Here is an 18,023-nt window from a genome sequence, read left to right on the forward strand (position 1 = left end):
ATTGTGGGTATGAGAACTAAACACCTGATAAATGAACAAATTTTACATTGTTTTGTTTTGATGTTTCTTAGGTTCTTCAATACAGCAATTGTGTTATGAGGCATTTTTCTGGTGGACATTTCCTCAGAGAAACATTCATTATTTATAAACTCGTGATTTGTCTGTTACTACTTAAGTTTTTTTTAAAAATTGGAGCTATAGACTTAATCAGCCACACATTAATTTTGATTACCAAAGTATCAGAAAAACTGCATTTAGTTAGATAATTGTCATGAATATATATTGCATAGAGAACATAACTGAAACAATCAATGTAACTTGTTTCCTAAACTTAATTTTATTTTAAATTGAACAGTGCTTCATCTTTTCAAAGATGTTTGTAGCTGCCATTAAAAGTTAATTTGGGACAGTAACCGAATAATTACTCATTCCTGATTCTGTAAAATTCTGACCAAGTAATCATATTAGAGGAGCAGGAGTCCTTGCAGAGAATATTTGTAATGTCCAGTTTAATAAGAAGGAAACAACACATATAGAACCATGCCAGTGTATCTTTTGCCAATGCATTCTTAAGCATACTTCATCTTCAGTTTGTATGTATATTTTTTATGAGAGATTGAAATGATGAAGGGCAGTACCTATGAATTTATTTTCTGTTGTAGTATCTAATGGTCACACAACATGCTTACGTATGTTAATCGAGGGTGTAGAAGGCTTGGATGCAGTTGATGTGACAGATGGCAAAGGACAGTAAGTAGATATAATGATTTTGCACTTAGAAGAATATAACGTTTTCAGATTTTGGAACTTTACCTGGCTATTGAACTTAATGGATTTCTTCTGTTTTCTCTCCAAAATATGTATCACAGTAGTTGCTGAATTATTAAATTATGATCAGCCATCAAGATTACAAGTCTTTAATCAAGTTCATCCATTTCCCATGAGCTTTCCTTAGAATCCTTCATTTTTTACCTGCACTGATTCCTTGTTAATAGGTGCTATTGATTTTGTGAACAGCACTCTATTGGGAATACATTACAAATCATACAATTCAATGCATGAGAGACATTTTTCTCGCATTCCTACTTGTCCTGTTAATCTGTTAACGCTGCTAATCAGTCCTTCAGCCTGAGTTATATTTTCACTGCTGTTTCAGCCTTTCATATTTTAAATGCCAAAATCAAATCTCATTCTGGCCTTCTCTGTTCTAGTTTATCCACTGAGCCAACATCGGCCATATTTCTTCATCTCTGGAACCTTTGTTTAAAATATATCCATTTTGAATCAATTTCTAAACCTTCGCATCCTTCAGATGAAAAGATTTGGATAGGAACTCTCACTCTGAGGCTGAAAGACTTTCTGATTGAATTTAATTATCTTCTCCCCACACTTCCCATTGCTCAATGTCTTCCCACCACTGCAATCTTCTTGAAGCTGTCAAACTCCTAGTTCCCAATTTGCTTTTAGCTAATCCAGCACTCCCTTCCACACTGCCTTTCGGATTTCTCCTCTATGTTTCCTTTCTGTGACTTGATCTGGCTCCTCAGACTGATGAGTAACAGCTAGAAAGCTGATGTAAAAGTTTGTAACAGAGCATACAAGCATTGCATCTGGTTACCCAGATGAAGGAATACTATAACCTGTATCTTTCTGACCTCTTAATTAACAACTAAGCATATGGTACTTGAATTATATAACTGGGCAGATGAGTTGTGAATGTATGAATGTGAAATTATATTTGACAAATCCATTAATTATTTGTGAGGTTTCAAATGATGATAGTTGTGGTTGTGGATGTGGATTTGGATTTTCAGGAAACATTTAATCCAACCCAATCAGAATTCAAATTTACAACCCTATTGGAAGATTGTATCTAGCAATTTCAGTTTTATCTTCCTCTTTTTCCTTCCTTCAGAATCTTAGGATGCAGCCTTCCTGTACACCATTGTGTCTACTTTTAAGTATTGTGAGCCTTTGTTGTAAAACTATTCCTTATTCATTTTCTTGTGATGTTTGTTGTTTAATACTTTGATTGGTAAGTCTCTGATGTGTTTTGATTTTATATACATGTTAGTCCTGAGATGATACACTAATTATTTTTTTTGAAATATTCTTCACTAGAACACCCATGATGCTTGCAGTTGCTAATGGACACATCGATGCCACGATTATGTTACTTGAAAAAGGTGCAAATGTAAATGCAGCAGATAAACAAGGATGCACGGCCTTGCATCGTGGGGTGAGCCATCCATTTAAAATGTAGAGGCAGACAGCTGTTTTTGAAATAACATTGGAAACTTTTTTCAAATTTAAACTTGCTGGGCATGAAGAATTAAATGAAGTTTCAATGTTTTTTTTTAAAAAAGCTTAAGATGTTGGAAATCTACAATAAAAATAGAAAATACTGAAACACTCAGCAGGTTAGGTTACATCTATGGGAAAAGAAAGGGTTCATCTTTTGTCAGAACTGGAAAGAAAGCAATTTCTCAATAAGAAACCGATCCTGACATAGAGTCTTCAGTCTGAAGTGTTTACTCTGTTTCCCTTTTCAGACGTGGCCTGATCTGCTAAGTATTTTCAGCACTTTCTGTAGTTATTTCAACATTTTGTGAGAAACTGATTGTTTCAATTTTAGAATTGGAAGTTTGATCTTTAAGTAGGTTCAGTATGATTGTATGATGTAATTTGCCTTTGAAATATAAAATCAATCTTAAAGTAAACTTAACATAGCTCTTTGTCAAGTAGATAAAAGAAACAGCAAATACTAGAATCCAGAACCAAAAACAGAATGCTTGAAAACTCATAGGTGAAGCAGCATCAGTAGAGACACAAAGTATAAATCAATGTTTCTAGTCAAGAACCTGCATCGGGACTGAAGGGGAAGAGGAAAGATTGTCAGTATATAGCAATACAAGGGGGGAGTAAGTCGGAGACTAACAGGTAATAGGTTGAATCAGGTTTGGGTGGTGATGGGAGTTGTCAAGGATGCTTGGCATATAGGATGGGGAAGAGGAGGTGATGGGAAGGGTGAATAAATGGTGAAGAAGCCTTCATGAAACCCATGTGTGTATGTGTCAGGAGAACATCAGGGGTATTGGTTACCTGAAATTTGACAATTCAGTGTAATGCCTGGTCTGCACCAGGAGAAGATATGGTGACCAATTTGTAGAACAACTATGCTGTGCCCACAATAGACACCTTAAGCTTCTGATTACATGTTATTTTAAGTATTTTCACTTCCACACTGACCTATCTGTCCTCCGCCTTCTCCATTGCTACTGAAAGGTGTTACGAAAACCCCGTAACCAGGTAACTTACCAGCAAAGATAGATGGATCAGCTGAGTCGGATGCTACTATTTTCAAACGTTTTATTCAATAAGGGCACAAACGTATGGTTAATACAAACATTCAAATCGTCAAAACTCAATCTAAAACACCGGTGTAACCATAATCAATCAGAAATAAGCTCTTTCGTTGTCTAGGGTATATAATACTGAGTCCAATTGGAAATATAAAGAGTCACTCTGAAGTCTGCAGGCTTTTGGTTTCACGTGTTGGAGAGAGAGAGAGATAAAACGGAAAAACTTGCCGTTTACATCCGTGTAATCAGGGGAGCGATCTTCCCCGTTGTTAGTTAAAAGCGATCTTCCGTTGGTTCCAGCCACAAACCCCGCATTCGGAATTTAACGCACGTGGCTTATTTCAAAATGGCTTCCCGTTCCCATGGGAAGCGGTATCGTGCTTCTTGGTGTCTCCTTGGTGCGTCTGAGGGTCGTCCTCTTTCAGACCCTTCTTTATACTGCCTCACGGGATCTCAGGTGTCAATCAGGTTGCAGGTGATGCAACCTCTCTCTCTCAACCAGCCCACTTTGCCCGAGGGCTTTACAATGTCCCTGCGAGTTGGCACGTCTGCAGTTCCCAGGTGTCTCCTGAGAACAATGCCACAGTCACCAGCTTTTGTCCCAGTGGAATGTCTTTCCATTTCCTGTGTCCATTCAGCCTGTCTCTCTCTCTCTCTTTTGGGTCATTGACCCCCCTTTTCTAGGGCTCTTGCAATTCTCACAAAGGAGGGGGCTGGTATCATAACACCTCCCCTCTTAAAAAGGTTTTTACCAGCGGTTAAAACCCAGAGTGGTACAGTCTTACAGAAATTTTGAATCTAATACAGAGTAATACAGTTATACATTCAAGTCAGCATCTAAACAGTTAACAAGTACAGTGCCCCTTTCCTTTAATACCTTAACCTCATGTGCCCTACTAACGCCTGGTAGCATCAAACTTCAGCTCAATAACCACCTTATTTATTTGCTTTCTTCGGCAACATAACTAAGGAGGTGTGATCTTAGCTTACATACATCTACAAAGGTTCATGCAAAAGACAAATTTTTATGCTACTTTCAAACTTAACAGTCAAGCTTCCATGGGTGTTGTCTTTATTATTCACATACTTTGTCAAAATCCCTTAAAACCGGCTTCTGCTATTTTAAAAATCGCGCCCCCATTAACCCTCGCCTTTTTCCGGTTAATTCCCTCGTGGCGATCTTGGGCACCCTGGCGAAATAAGCTTTCGCCCGCTCCTTTCATAGGAGTTATTTTATCAGCGTGTTCCAAACTTAGACCACCCAATTCCTTAATTTTAGGCCATTTGTCGTTTTTCTCTTCAGGACCCGTCATGCTATTAGTTTCCAATTTAAGATCCGCAAGCGATCTCGCTTTGTTCAGACAGCATTTCAAATTCTGCCTTTTCACAGCACCCTCTTGAATAACAATAGCGTGTGGGGCACCTTTACATTCCAAATCAACCTGTAATTGATTCGCAGGCACCATGTTACCAAGCCATTGTCTCTGCAGCCTGGTTGCTGCTTCTGACATCAATCCAGACATTAAATTTTCTTCCTTTGATTTGGGAATTACAGATTTCCCGTCTCCCTCCACAACAACAGTTATCTCCCCATTCGTAAACTCCACATTAACTCTGAAGACCCCCTTCTGTACAACCCTCTGGGAACTCACACTTCCCAAGGTTAACCCCTTTTTCCCCGAACCAGGTCTATCTGACTCACGAGGACGGCCGCCCCGTCCCCCTGAATCAAACACCTCAGACTTCCCCTGAGCTCTGTTACCAGGTTCAGCACCACGTGCGCCCCCATCTTGGACACACTCAAACGGGACATTGGCCCCTTCCAGGCTTTCAATACCCGTACCTTTTTCAAATTCTAACGTCCCCCGATCCTTCCAGTTACTCTCTAGGCAGCCCCCCGTTGGGGAAGGCGCAACCCTGCGAGCTGAAACAACCTCCTCGGCCATTTCAGCTGACTTCTCCACAGCAAGGATACCCTTCCTCTCTAAGACTGCCCTCATTTCACTCTCGGGACCATCGAGAACATCTTTAGGACTCTCAACTTCTCCAAACAATTCTGCCAAACCAGACAGATCAACCACGTCCAACTCTGGACGTTTTAACAGCTTTATCCGTTTCTCATCTTTATTTCCTACCTCTAGGACCTTTCTCTTCACTAAGGGGAGGGCTATCTCCTTACCCTTACCCCATTTTACTTTACTACCTTCCGTTTTACCACCCTCTGAACCCTCGTGGTGTAGGGTCGGTAAAAACGTCTGGGCCAATTTCAAACTGCGCGCGGTCCCAGTCGCCGCTCTCGACAGGCTGCGAGTGACCGCGCATGCGCGATAGCTCGGGGACTCCATGGGCGGGGCCTCAACTATCAGGGCGGTTCCCATCTTTCCACCCGCGAGGTCATTACCCAACAGGAGGTCCACGCCCTCCCCCGGTAACTCCGGCAGGACTCCTAGCTCCACAGGTCCCGACACCAACTCGCAATCGAGAAAGACCCTATGCAAAGGCACGACCGTGATCTGGTTCCCGATTCCTCTCAGGGCAACCTCCCCCGTCCGAGGGCCGAAATTTAACACATTACGGCTAATTAACGATAGTTCCGCCCCCGTGTCTCTCCAAATTCGTACAGGGATGGGGGGGTCCCCTTCCCTCAAAGACACGGTTCCTTCGGAACTAAATGTCTCCCGCCCCTCCGGTACTCCATCTACCTGGGGCCCTCTTGTCAACGTCCTGATTACCACTGAACGCCCGATAGGGATCGCTGCTCTCTCCCTCTCTGGCTCCTTTCTCAGAGCAAAGCACTTTGATGCAATATGTCCCACCTTTCCACAATTAAAACAGTTTAAACCAGGAGATCTCCAGGTTTCCTGTCTGTTATCCTCACTTTTTGTGCTAGCTCCCGGTGGAGTCTCTCCCTTAGCCGGCGGACTGTCCCTACCATTCCGACGGTCTCTCGGGTAACTTTGTGGCGAGGAAAACTTTGTCTTGTGGGTTAGGGCATATTCATCTGCGAGCCTAGCCATCTCTGAGATGGACTGATTCGTCCTCTCACTTAAATACATTCGGATCTCTTCCGGAACGCAACTTTTAAATTCCTCAATCAAAACTAGCTCCCTGAGACGCCCATAGTCCTCGGCCACCTTTTCAGCTGTGCACCAACGATTCAAGAGCACACCCTTCTCATGGGCTAGCTCGGTATACGTTTGGTTCCACCCTCTTTTTAAATTTCGGAACCTTTGTCTATACGCCTCAGGTACTAACTCGTAACCTCGGAGAATGGCCTCCTTTACTTGATCATAATTCCCGTCCCTTTCTGTGGGCAGCGCGGCATATACCCGCTGTGCTTTTCCTCGTAACACACTTTGTAACAACGCCACCCATTGCTCTCTGGGCCACTGCTGATTCTCTGCCACCTTTTCAAAGAGCAAGAAATAACTATCAACATCCGTCTCCTCGAACGGGGGGACCAACCTCAACGCCCGACTAATATCAAACCCCTCTTTCTCTCCCCCTTGAGTTCTTCGCTCTTGTTTCCGCCTGTCCAGCTCCAATTCATAGTTCCTCTGTTTCTCTCTCTCTTCTGCTTCTATTTCTAGCTGCTTTAGTTTGAACACCTGCTCTCTTTCCCTCTCGGCTCTCTCGGCTTCTCTCTCTGCAGCCTTCTGAGCTGCGTCTATTTCTAGCTGCTTTATTTTAAACTCATGTTCCAGCCTTGCTTTCTCCAACTCTGCCTGATTTGTCCCACTCACTAATCTCCTTTCGGGAATATTTTCCAAATCCTCAGCTGTAAACACCTTCTTCCCAACGTAATGCAGTTGTATGACCCTTAGCACTTCCTGCTTTTTCATTGCTGGCTTCACCGCTGTGAGGTCTAAGGCCTGCGCCAAACTTACTAAGTCTGATTTTGTAGCCTTCCCTAGCGCCTCTACCGTCGGGTTTCTCCTAAATTCCGACACATCCATCTTTGCTGGTTTCCCGTCTGACTACCTGCGTAACCAGATTTAAGTTTGGACTTACAGCCCGATTCACTGACCTCCCCCCTTTTTGGTGTCAAATCCCGAGACGAGAACCCCACTTGTTACGAAAACCCCGTAACCAGGTAACTTACCAGCAAAGATAGATGGATCAGCTGAGTCGGATGCTACTATTTTCAAACGTTTTATTCAATAAGGGCACAAACGTATGGTTAATACAAACATTCAAATCGTCAAAACTCAATCTAAAACACCGGTGTAACCATAATCAATCAGAAATAAGCTCTTTCGTTGTCTAGGGTATATAATACTGAGTCCAATTGGAAATATAAAGAGTCACTCTGAAGTCTGCAGGCTTTTGGTTTCACGTGTTGGAGAGAGAGAGAGATAAAACGGAAAAACTTGCCGTTTACATCCGTGTAATCAGGGGAGCGATCTTCCCCGTTGTTAGTTAAAAGCGATCTTCCGTTGGTTCCAGCCACAAACCCCGCATTCGGAATTTAACGCACGTGGCTTATTTCAAAATGGCTTCCCGTTCCCATGGGAAGCGGTATCGTGCTTCTTGGTGTCTCCTTGGTGCGTCTGAGGGTCGTCCTCTTTCAGACCCTTCTTTATACTGCCTCACGGGATCTCAGGTGTCAATCAGGTTGCAGGTGATGCAACCTCTCTCTCTCAACCAGCCCACTTTGCCCGAGGGCTTTACAATGTCCCTGCGAGTTGGCACGTCTGCAGTTCCCAGGTGTCTCCTGAGAACAATGCCACAGTCACCAGCTTTTGTCCCAGTGGAATGTCTTTCCATTTCCTGTGTCCATTCAGCCTGTCTCTCTCTCTCTCTTTTGGGTCATTGACCCCCCTTTTCTAGGGCTCTTGCAATTCTCACAAAGGAGGGGGCTGGTATCATAACAAAGGCCATGTACAAATCAGAAGAGCATCCTCTGGACTTGTGTAGTTTACAACCAAATGGTATAAACGAAGAAGAGTTTTCCAGTCAATTTTCACCCTGATGTCCTCCTGCCACACATAGTCACCCGCCCACCTAGATTTCTTTTACCTTTGTTCACTTCTTCTATCCCCTTCACACTCACACCCTTACACCTAGTGCCATCATTCCTCCCTGCACTCCCCCATCTAATTCCATCTATCATCTACTGGTCTTTGACCCACCCCTTCCACATACTTGTATATACTGGCAATCTTTCCTCCTCCCTCTCCAACCTGATGTAGGGTCTTAACCTAAAATTTATATATATGTTTTTATTCCACAGATGGTGTTCGCTCTGCTGAGTTCTTTAGGTGTTCTGTTGTATGCCTCTTTGTTAGATTGATTTTAGTTAAGTCACAATGTAAGTAGATTATCGACATATTGGTTGCCTTTCTTTTATAGGTTGTTACCGGTCATGAGGAATGTGTAGAAACACTTTTGGAACATGATGCCGCTATCCTATGTCGTGATTCCAAAGGAAGGACACCATTACATTTTGCAGCTGCCTGTGGTCACGCAACTTTGTGCAACTTATTGCAATCAGCACTTTCTATAAGTACCCTATCAAAGTTAACAGATAAACATGGCTATACTCCTTTGCACTGGGCATGTTACAATGGTACATAATTTCATAGTTTAATATATGGAAATGCTTACTTTAAAAAAAATTGAAGTGCCATTTGAACGTAAGAAATTGAAGCAGGATTAGGCTCTCTGGCCATTGAGCCTACTCTGCCAGCTAATAAGATCACGGCTAATTTGGCCATGGAGTCATCTTCATCTACCTGCTTTTTCCTCATAACCTTTAATTCCTGTGCTATGCAAAAACCTGTCTAACTGTCTTTTTAATTAATAAATTTAATGAAATATAGGCTCTACTGCTTCCTTGGGTAGAGAATTTCATGGATTCACTACTGTCTGGGAAAGTAGTTTCTTCTCATCTCAATCCTTAATCTATTCCCCAAATCTTGAGGCTATGTCCCCTAGATTCAGTCTCATCTATAATTGGAAACAACTTTCCTGTTTCTATCTTATCTATCTGTTTCATAACTTTATATGCTTCTATAATATCCCCTGTCATTCATCTGAATTTCAGTGAGCATAGTCTCAGGTGACTCAATCTCTCCTTGTAGGCTAAACTCTGAATCTCCAAAATCAACCTGGTGAACCTCCTCTGTAGAGCTTCCAAAGCCTGTATACTCTTTAGGGCCACTTTATTAGGTACTCAGTGGACCCCAGTGTGATCATCTGTTGTTGGAAACCCATCCATTTCAAGGTTTGACATTTGCGTTTTTGAGATGCTCTTCTGCACACAACTGTTGTAATGCATGGTTATTTCAGTTATTGTCACCTTCCTGTCAGCTTGAACCAGTTTGCCCATTCTCTTCTGACCTCTCTCATTAACAAGGCATTTTTTTCCCACAGAGCTGCCACTCACTAGATATTTTTTGTTTATCACACCATTCTCTTTAAACTCTAGAGCAGTGGTTTCCAACCTTTTTTTATGCGATGGACCAATATCCTTAAGCAAGAGGTCCGTGGACCCCAAGTTGGGAACCCCTGTTCTAGAGACTGGATGTGAAAATCCCAGGAGACCAGCAGTTCCTGAATACTTATACCTGTCTGACACCAACAATCATACCATGGTCAAAGTCTCTTAGATCAGATTTCTTCCTCGTTCTGATGTGTGGTCCGAACAACATCTGCCACATGACTGGCTGATTAAATATTTGCATTAACAAGCAGGGTGTGTGCGTGTGGCTGAGAGAGGAGAGGGTGACATGTTACCTTCAATGTAATGGAAATATCCCCCTTCAAAATGAACATCATGTAATTTTTTTTTTTTACTGATTTTATACCCTGCCTGGTTAATTTTTTAAATAAAGTGTATTTTTGTTTAAAAGCGTACCCAAGTGTATCTTTCCTCATGTAAGGAGACCAGAATTGCTTGCAGTACTCCGGGTGCAACCTCACCAATACCTCAGTACAGCTTGAGCATAAACTTCCTGCTATTAAATTCAATCCCTCTTGTAATGGGCATTCCATTTGTCTTCTTGATAAACTGTTATATCTGCAAACCAACCTTTTGCAATTCATGCATAAGCACCCTCAAGTCCCTCAGCACAACAGCTTGCTGCAATCTTTCAGTATTTATATAATAATGTAATTTTTTTTCCCCTCCAGAGTGGTTAACCTTGCATTTACCAATGTTGTACTCTTCTGCTAGACCTTTACCATCACTTTTGCTTTTCTACTCAATTTAGTTCCATCGGCAAACTTAGATCCACTACAGTCAGTCTGCTCTTCCAAGTCATTAGTGTACACTCAGTGGCCACCTTATTAGGTACGTCTGTACACCTGTCCATAAATGCAAGTATCTAATCAGCCAATCATGTGGCACAACTCAAATGCTGACATGGTGAAGAGATTTAGTTGTTGTTCAGAGTAAACACCAGAATGGGAAAGAAATGTGATCTAAGTGATGTGACTGTAGAATGATTGTTGGTGCTAGATGTGGTGGCTTGAGATCAAATTATTGATCTTCTGGGTCTTTCATGCACAACAGACTCTAGAGTTTACTGAGAATGATGTGAAAAACAAAAACAAAAAATCCAGTGAGCAGCAGTTCTGTGAGCGATAAAGCCTGGAGATAACAAGAGAGGTCAGAGGATGGCCAAAATGGTTCAGCTGACAGGAAAGTGCAAGAATCTCACATAACCATGTGTTACAACAGTGGTGTGCAGAAGAGCATCGCTGAATACGCAACATGCCCAACGTTGAAGTGGATGGGTTACAGCACCAGAAGATCCAGGAACATACACTCAGTGACCTGTTTGTTAGGCTCAGGAGGTACCTGTGAACACGTGTGGACCCAGCACCATCCCCTGCGCATGCCGCTATCCACAGATTGCCAACCAGAGAGAAACCCATTTATCCCAACTCTCTTCCTTCTATTGGTTAACCAATCGTCTGTTCATGCTAATACATTACCCATAACAGCATGCATCTTTATATGCTGTTCACAGTGTAATATTTGCAGAACAATTGCTTTAGCTGAACTGAAAAACTTCCAATTATGTTTAATGGGGGTTATAGTATACTTTTTTCTATTCCCCAGAAACGTAAGTTTTGTTTTGGTTGAGTATTGTATAAAATGAGCAAGCAGTTTTGGATTTTCTTGCAGAGGTGAAGGAATGATGAAAGCCCAAGGATGGGAAATTGTGTGTTTTAAAAAGTAAAAGTAAACTGCTGGGGTATAATCCAATCAGTATTTGTGTTTAATGTAATTGAAGAAAAAGTATTAAAGAAAACAAATTTTCTGGAAAAAAAACACAAAAATATATGACCAGAAAACATGAATTCATAGAATATTGAACGATCTAGGAAAAGTTGCATGATAGTAATCTATATATGAGTTTCAGAAATTCTGTTAAGATTAATTTAAAGCCTTTGACTTTGTTACATATTGTGTGAGAATCAAATTTATTTTGTGTAAGGATTTAATGTTTCTTTGTGATAGAGATTATACAAATTCTGTTTTGTTCAGGTCATGAAAGTTGTTTAGAGGTTCTACTGGAACAAAAGGAACTTAGAAAATTTTCTGGTACTCCTTTTACTCCTTTGCATTGTGCAATGTAAGTCAATTCTGAGCTAATCTTTCTAATTCTAATTAATGTTTGAGTACTACATGGGAAGAGAGAATTAGATCTGATTAGATTGAAAATGTAACAAACTAGTTTGTAAGCTGTTGTCTATGACATCCTCCTGACTGTTATTCATACCTATAATTCATTATCTGACTGAAATTTTTATCCATGGTATGTTCTATTCTCAGCATGCTGTTAATAACATTTGCTGATATAGAGACATGACTAAAAGATGGAACATACTGTAGGAGGGAATGAATTTGAAAGATCATAGATTAGAACTAGTCAATGCTTCTTACTTTTCCTTAGATAGCAGTAAAATCAGATGCATATGATATGAGCCGAGTAGACTAATGGACCCTACATTTTACCATTATTTTGTATACGTATTACTTAATCAAATTCAAACATTTTCAAGCAATACCTGGTTAGTTGTAAATTTTTATTGGAAAATACATTGAGAGACTCTGGAGATTGTTAAAGGTGGTCTTCAGCGTTATCTTTACCTTCATATAACAGACCAATTTAATTGATCTTAAGAAACTGAAAACTGGTGTGTGCACAATTTATGATTTTGAAAACCAGTAAGGGATTTCAGCTTATTTAATTCAATTCTGAAATATTATTTTAGTGTTAAATGTTCTGGCAAAATAAATGCTTATTTTAATTAGTAAAATATTTATTTAATTTTGGGACTCCAAAAAAATGACCATATTGTCATTTAAAAAATACTATAATTAGAAAGACTGTTTAAAAAAGATTTAATTATTTAATGTAAATGTTGCTTTTGTGATGTAATTTATGGGTGTTAACATCGAAGTGAAGAAGCTTGAAGTTCCAGTATTTTTGGTAGAGTTCAGTATTTTGGTGCCAATTAACTAGCTTTGTGTGTCCAGTGAATGTTATTATAATTTGTTATCCAACTCTTCAGAAATCCTAGTGGTTCAGCATTTAGCTAACTGGGTGCTGATCACTGCACTCCTTTTAGCATACTGAGACTCCAGTTCTTGCTCTCTCCTTTCTGCTTACCTGGACTCTGTTTCCTTGAGACTTGGTTCTCAGGTAAATTTGTAATTCCCCTGAGTAACTCCTTTTTTTAAAATACAAAAATGCATTAGACTATTAGTACAAAATAGTCTGAAAAATCTGCTCACCTGGACCACCTGCTTCCAAAACTTACCAGATGAATGGAGGTTTATTATATTTAGAATTATTGTATTTTGTGCTTTGTGCAACACCTGTTCTGCTATACATTATTCATATTTTTAAAATGAAGTTTAAAATAAGCATGCTTTTCATATTTTAGGATATACTTACAAGCTAGTGATTTGATTTTACTCTTTTCCCCCAATTCATAAGTGATAGATATTAGAACAGTTTAGGATGAAAAAAAAATCACAATAGTAACATTTTTTGCTGATCTGTAATATTTAAGAGTCTGATTGAAATATACTTGGGTCAAAGTAAAAACATCTGAAGTGAAATAATTTGTTCTACAGCTTATTTATTTTAATCAAAACCTACAAACTTCAGCTGCCAATGAATACATGTGCTTTGTGTTCTTTAGAATAAGATTTGACTGATCGATTTCATGCAAAATATCTTTTGTCTCCTGCCACATGGAATGAGAGACATCCATTTTGCATTTCCTGAAAACCAATAACTTAAGGGGAGGGGTGGGGATAGGGAAGGAGCTGCACTCTCTGGTAAGGGGTAGAAGGTGGAGGAAGCAAACACAGACCTGTAGAGGAGAAGAGGGCAAAGATGGAAGTCATGTACTTTGGTTTACACATCAACAAGGTCAGGCATTGTTTGAGGGGCAAAACGTGTACATGAGAAAGAGAAAGTTAAAACATTTGAATCATTGCAATTCAGGGTAATTGGCACTGCTTACAAAATTGGACTTCTCTCGGGCACTAGAGACACTTGAAAGATCTACAATCACTTTCACGAAATATTGGACACTTATAGTATGGCTTGCAACTTCTGAGGATTATGAGGATGTTAGTTAATACATACAAACACCATCCAAAATTATGCAGAGAACAGAAGACTATTACATCAATATGCTTGCAATGCAAGTTTGATGTTGGTGCTGCTGTTTTGAAGCCTGGCACCTCAGCCAATGCTCTTTCTTAGATGCACATAACTGAATATATTAAGCAGCAGGAAGAACCCCACATACTCATTCTTATAGATTATAGGTGATTGTTTTGCCAATGTCACAACTTTAGTAGTATTGAATGGCTCAAAATTTATACATTATGAACAAAATTCTTCTTCAATATACAATGGAAATAGAATAAATGAAGGATGATAAAAACCGAAGGAAGTGGGAGGAGTGGGAAAATGGTTTTTGGCATGAAATTCTGGCTATTTGAGATGTTTGAGAGCAATTACATTTCTCACATTGAGCAAGAAACATTGTTAGAGGTGATTTCCACTGCTTGGGGCTCCAACCTTAACCTTGGAGTGGGTCGAGGTGACTTTTAACTTGATGATGAAAATCAAATTTTACAGGTATAATCTTTTCATGGCTGGTGTTGGAGCGATTGCAGCATCTTGCAGTTTGCCCTCCAGTATTATAAAGAAAGTTATTGACATCTTTCTTCTCTGCTCCCTGATCAAGAGGCTAACAAGCAAAGAATGGATTGTATAGTGAGGATTGCAAACTATGGTACATGGTGTCTTAGTCAAGTCAAGTCATTTTTTTATTGTCGTTTTGACCATAACTGCTGGTACAGTATACAGTAAAAACGAAACATCGTTTTACATGACCATGGTGCTACATGAACAATACAAAAACTACACTGAACTACGTAAACCAACACAAAAACTACACTAGACTACAGACCTACTCAGGAGTGGATGAAGTGCACAGAACAGTGCAGGCATTACAATAAATAATAAACAAGACAATAGGCACAGCAGAGGGCAGTAGGTTGGTAGTCTGATGGCTTGGGGGGAAATCTGTTACATAAATAAACAGCTGAATGGTGGCATCTGGGGATTCCGTGGAACTAAAATAGACTGACTGACTTTCCTCTGTTCAAGTAGTAAATTGAGCAGGTCAGTGTCTTGCAGACCAGCTACAGTTCATATAGCTGTAGCTTGCTGTGCTCCTTGTGGTGGAGCTGCCATGATAAATTAAAGCATTGCTGCTGGGCATTAAGGGCTACCAGCAGATGACCACGTAAATGGCTTGTGTACTATGAAAGCAGTAATGCTGCATGCACTGTAATAGAGTATGCCATTGGCATGTCAAAACAATACTTTTGCTTAGACCACCTGTTTGCAACACCAAAGGGAGGGTTCCTGCTAATTCATATTTGCAATTATTCTCACCATACAGTTAATTTCTTTCTTATTTGGGTTAGTTAATTTAATAAACTGATATTCAATATTTCAAATGTTGCTTTTGTAGGAGAACATGTTAAGTTTCAACATAGTGTTGTTGACTTTTTGGATTTTTTTCAATTGGGGCTAAGGACATAAATTCTTCATCTTCTTCTTAATCCTTTTTGCTCTTTATGGAGCATAGGGCCTCAACAAAAGTCCTCCACTTTCTGCGATCTCTAGCAGATGGTTTTGCAGTCTCCCAAGTTTGGCCGGCGGCTTTCAGTTCATCCAAAAGCCTACGCCTCCAGGTTTGCTTTGGGCGACCTCTTCTTCTCTTCCCTTGTGGATTCCATTCGACTGGCTCTTCCTCAAGGTGTGGCCGACCCATCTCCACTTCCTCCTCCTTATCTGGAATACAATGGGCTCTTGGTTTGCTCTCTTCCATAGGTCTAGGTTTGACACTCTGTCGTACCACTTGAGGCGGAGGATCTGCCAGAGGCATTTGTTGAGAAAGGTCTGGATCTTGTTGCAGCTGGTGTTAGTGATTCTCCATGTTTCGGATCCATATAGCGGGATGGCTTTCACATTGGAGCTGAGTATACGGAGCTTAGTTTTGACAGAGATGGCCGTAGATCTCCAAACAGGTCGCAGGGTTGTGAAGGCATGTTGGGCTTTTCCGATCCTTCCTCTGATGTCCTCATCTGTACCTCCTGGTTTACTGATTTTGCTTCAGAGGTAGGTGGATTTGTCTACATCTTCAACTATTTGTCCTTCAATCCGTAATGGCTCCTCTTGTTTGTTATTAATGCGTAGAACTTCGGTCTTCTCCTGACTGATCTTAAGGCCTACTGGCTGTGAGGTCTCTCCCAAGGAATCTATTTTCTTCTGCATATCTTGAAGCCAGTGTGAGAGAAGAGCGAGATTATCTGCAAATGTCAGGTCTTCCAATTTCCCTGTTAACGTCCACTGGATGCCTCTCTCTGAGCCAGCATAGGCTGTTCTTGTAGCCCAGTCGAGTACCACAAGAAAAAGTAGAGGTGACAGCAGGCATCCCTGTCTGACTCCAGTAGTGACCAGGAACTCTTCGGACAGTCTCCCATCATGGATGACCCTGCATGAGAAGCCATCATAAAGCTGCTTGATGATATTCACCATCTCTTCCGGTACACCATAGTGTTTTAAGATGCTCCACATTGACTTTCTGTCCAGGCTGTCAAATGCCTTCTCAAAATCAATAAAACACACATATAGTGGAGTCTGCCATTCTATTGTCTACTCCACAATGACTCTAAGTGTAGCTATCTGGTCAATGCATGATCTCTCTTTCCTGAACCCTGCCTGCTCATCTCTAAGTCTCTGGTCAATGGCGTCTTTCATCCGCTCCAAGATGACACTGGTGAGAACTTGGCTAGGAATGAACAATAAGGTGATCCCCCTCCACTTGCCACACAGTGAAAGATCTCCAGATTTTGGCACCTTCACAAGGAGGCCCTTCTTCCAATCTGATGGGATCTCTCCTGTTCTCCATATCAAATTCAGCAGTATATGCAAATGGTCCACCATAACCTCTCCACCCTCTTTCAATGCTTCTGCAGGAATGTTGTCTTCTCCAGCAGCCTTGCCGTTCTTCAGGTTTTTCAGGGCGTTTCGAATTTCTTGCTTGGTGATTTCACCTATATTGATGTTGAGTGGGTCTCCAGGCTCCAGGTCAGGTGGGTTCTGTGGTGGTGGTGGTCTATTCAATACTTCCTGGAAGTGTTCCTTCCATCCCGCCAGCTGATCTTCAACCGAAGTGAGCAGATGGCCTGTCTTGTCTCTAACAGGTCTGTTGAAATTGCTTTTCTTCCCTCTCAAAAGTTTAGTTGTCATGTAGAGTGCCTTGAGGTCCCCTTTACTGGCCGCTGTTTCTGCTTGCTCTGCTATTTCATTGAAGTATGACCTCTTGTCCTTTCTGAGCTGTTTTTTTACCTCCTTGGCCATCACGCTGTACCTGTTGGTGGCGATTTGTTTCTGTTGCCGGGTTCTGGCCTGATTCAACTCCTGTTTGAGTTACTTCCTCTCCTTCACCTTCTGCCGTGTCTCGTCCCTGATCCAAGGTTTACTGTTGACTGGTGGTCTTCCCAGTACTTCTTCGCAGGCTCCTACAGTGGCCTCCTTGAAGGTAATCCAGGCGTGTTCCGCTGTTCTCTCATCTTGTTCCTCTATTTGAAGAGCCCCAAAGCGGTTTTGCAAGGCGATGTGGAAATCTTTCTTGTCCTCTTCCGTCTGTAGTTTTCTAACATCAAACTTTATTCGCGTGTTCTGTTGCTTCTTCTTGGCTGACAGCTTCATCTTCAGCTTTGCAACAACCAAATGGTGGTCAGATCCAATATCTGCTCCTCTTTTGGCTCTCACATCTTGCAATGAACTTCTCCAGCGCTGGCAGACTATGACGTGATCAATCTGGTTCTCTGTTTGATGGTCAGGCGAGACCCAGGTTATCTTGTGGCAGCGTTGGTGGGGAAAGAGGGTACCTCCAATGGTCAGTTCGTTGAAGACACAGAGGTCGGTAAGGAGTTCTCCATTTTCATTCATATTCCCCAAACCATTCTGGCCCATCTCTCTCTCCCTGCCAGTGTTATCGCTGCCTACTTTGGCATTCAGATCTCCCATGACGATCAACATATCTTGCTTAGGTACCTTTCCAACTACTGCTTGAAGCTGGGTGTAGAAGAGATCTTTTTCT

General features: G+C 41.2%; 1 protein-coding gene across 7 annotated transcripts in view; it reads left to right on the forward strand.

Moving 5' to 3' along the window:
• The window catches only part of LOC140728345 (serine/threonine-protein phosphatase 6 regulatory ankyrin repeat subunit C-like), a 165,237-nt gene that overhangs the window by 124,558 nt on the left and 22,656 nt on the right, over positions 1–18,023 (forward strand). For all 7 annotated transcript variants that reach the window (XM_073046935.1, XM_073046939.1, XM_073046941.1 and 4 more), the window contains 4 exons: positions 663–750; positions 2,122–2,239; positions 8,715–8,931; positions 11,860–11,947. In XM_073046935.1, coding sequence (XP_072903036.1) covers positions 663–750; positions 2,122–2,239; positions 8,715–8,931; positions 11,860–11,947 — 511 coding nt within the window. The remainder of the gene's footprint in view (positions 1–662; positions 751–2,121; positions 2,240–8,714; positions 8,932–11,859; positions 11,948–18,023) is intronic.

The sequence above is a fragment of the Hemitrygon akajei genome, chromosome 5 (genome assembly GCF_048418815.1).
Source record: "Hemitrygon akajei chromosome 5, sHemAka1.3, whole genome shotgun sequence".
NCBI lineage: Eukaryota > Metazoa > Chordata > Chondrichthyes > Myliobatiformes > Dasyatidae > Hemitrygon > Hemitrygon akajei.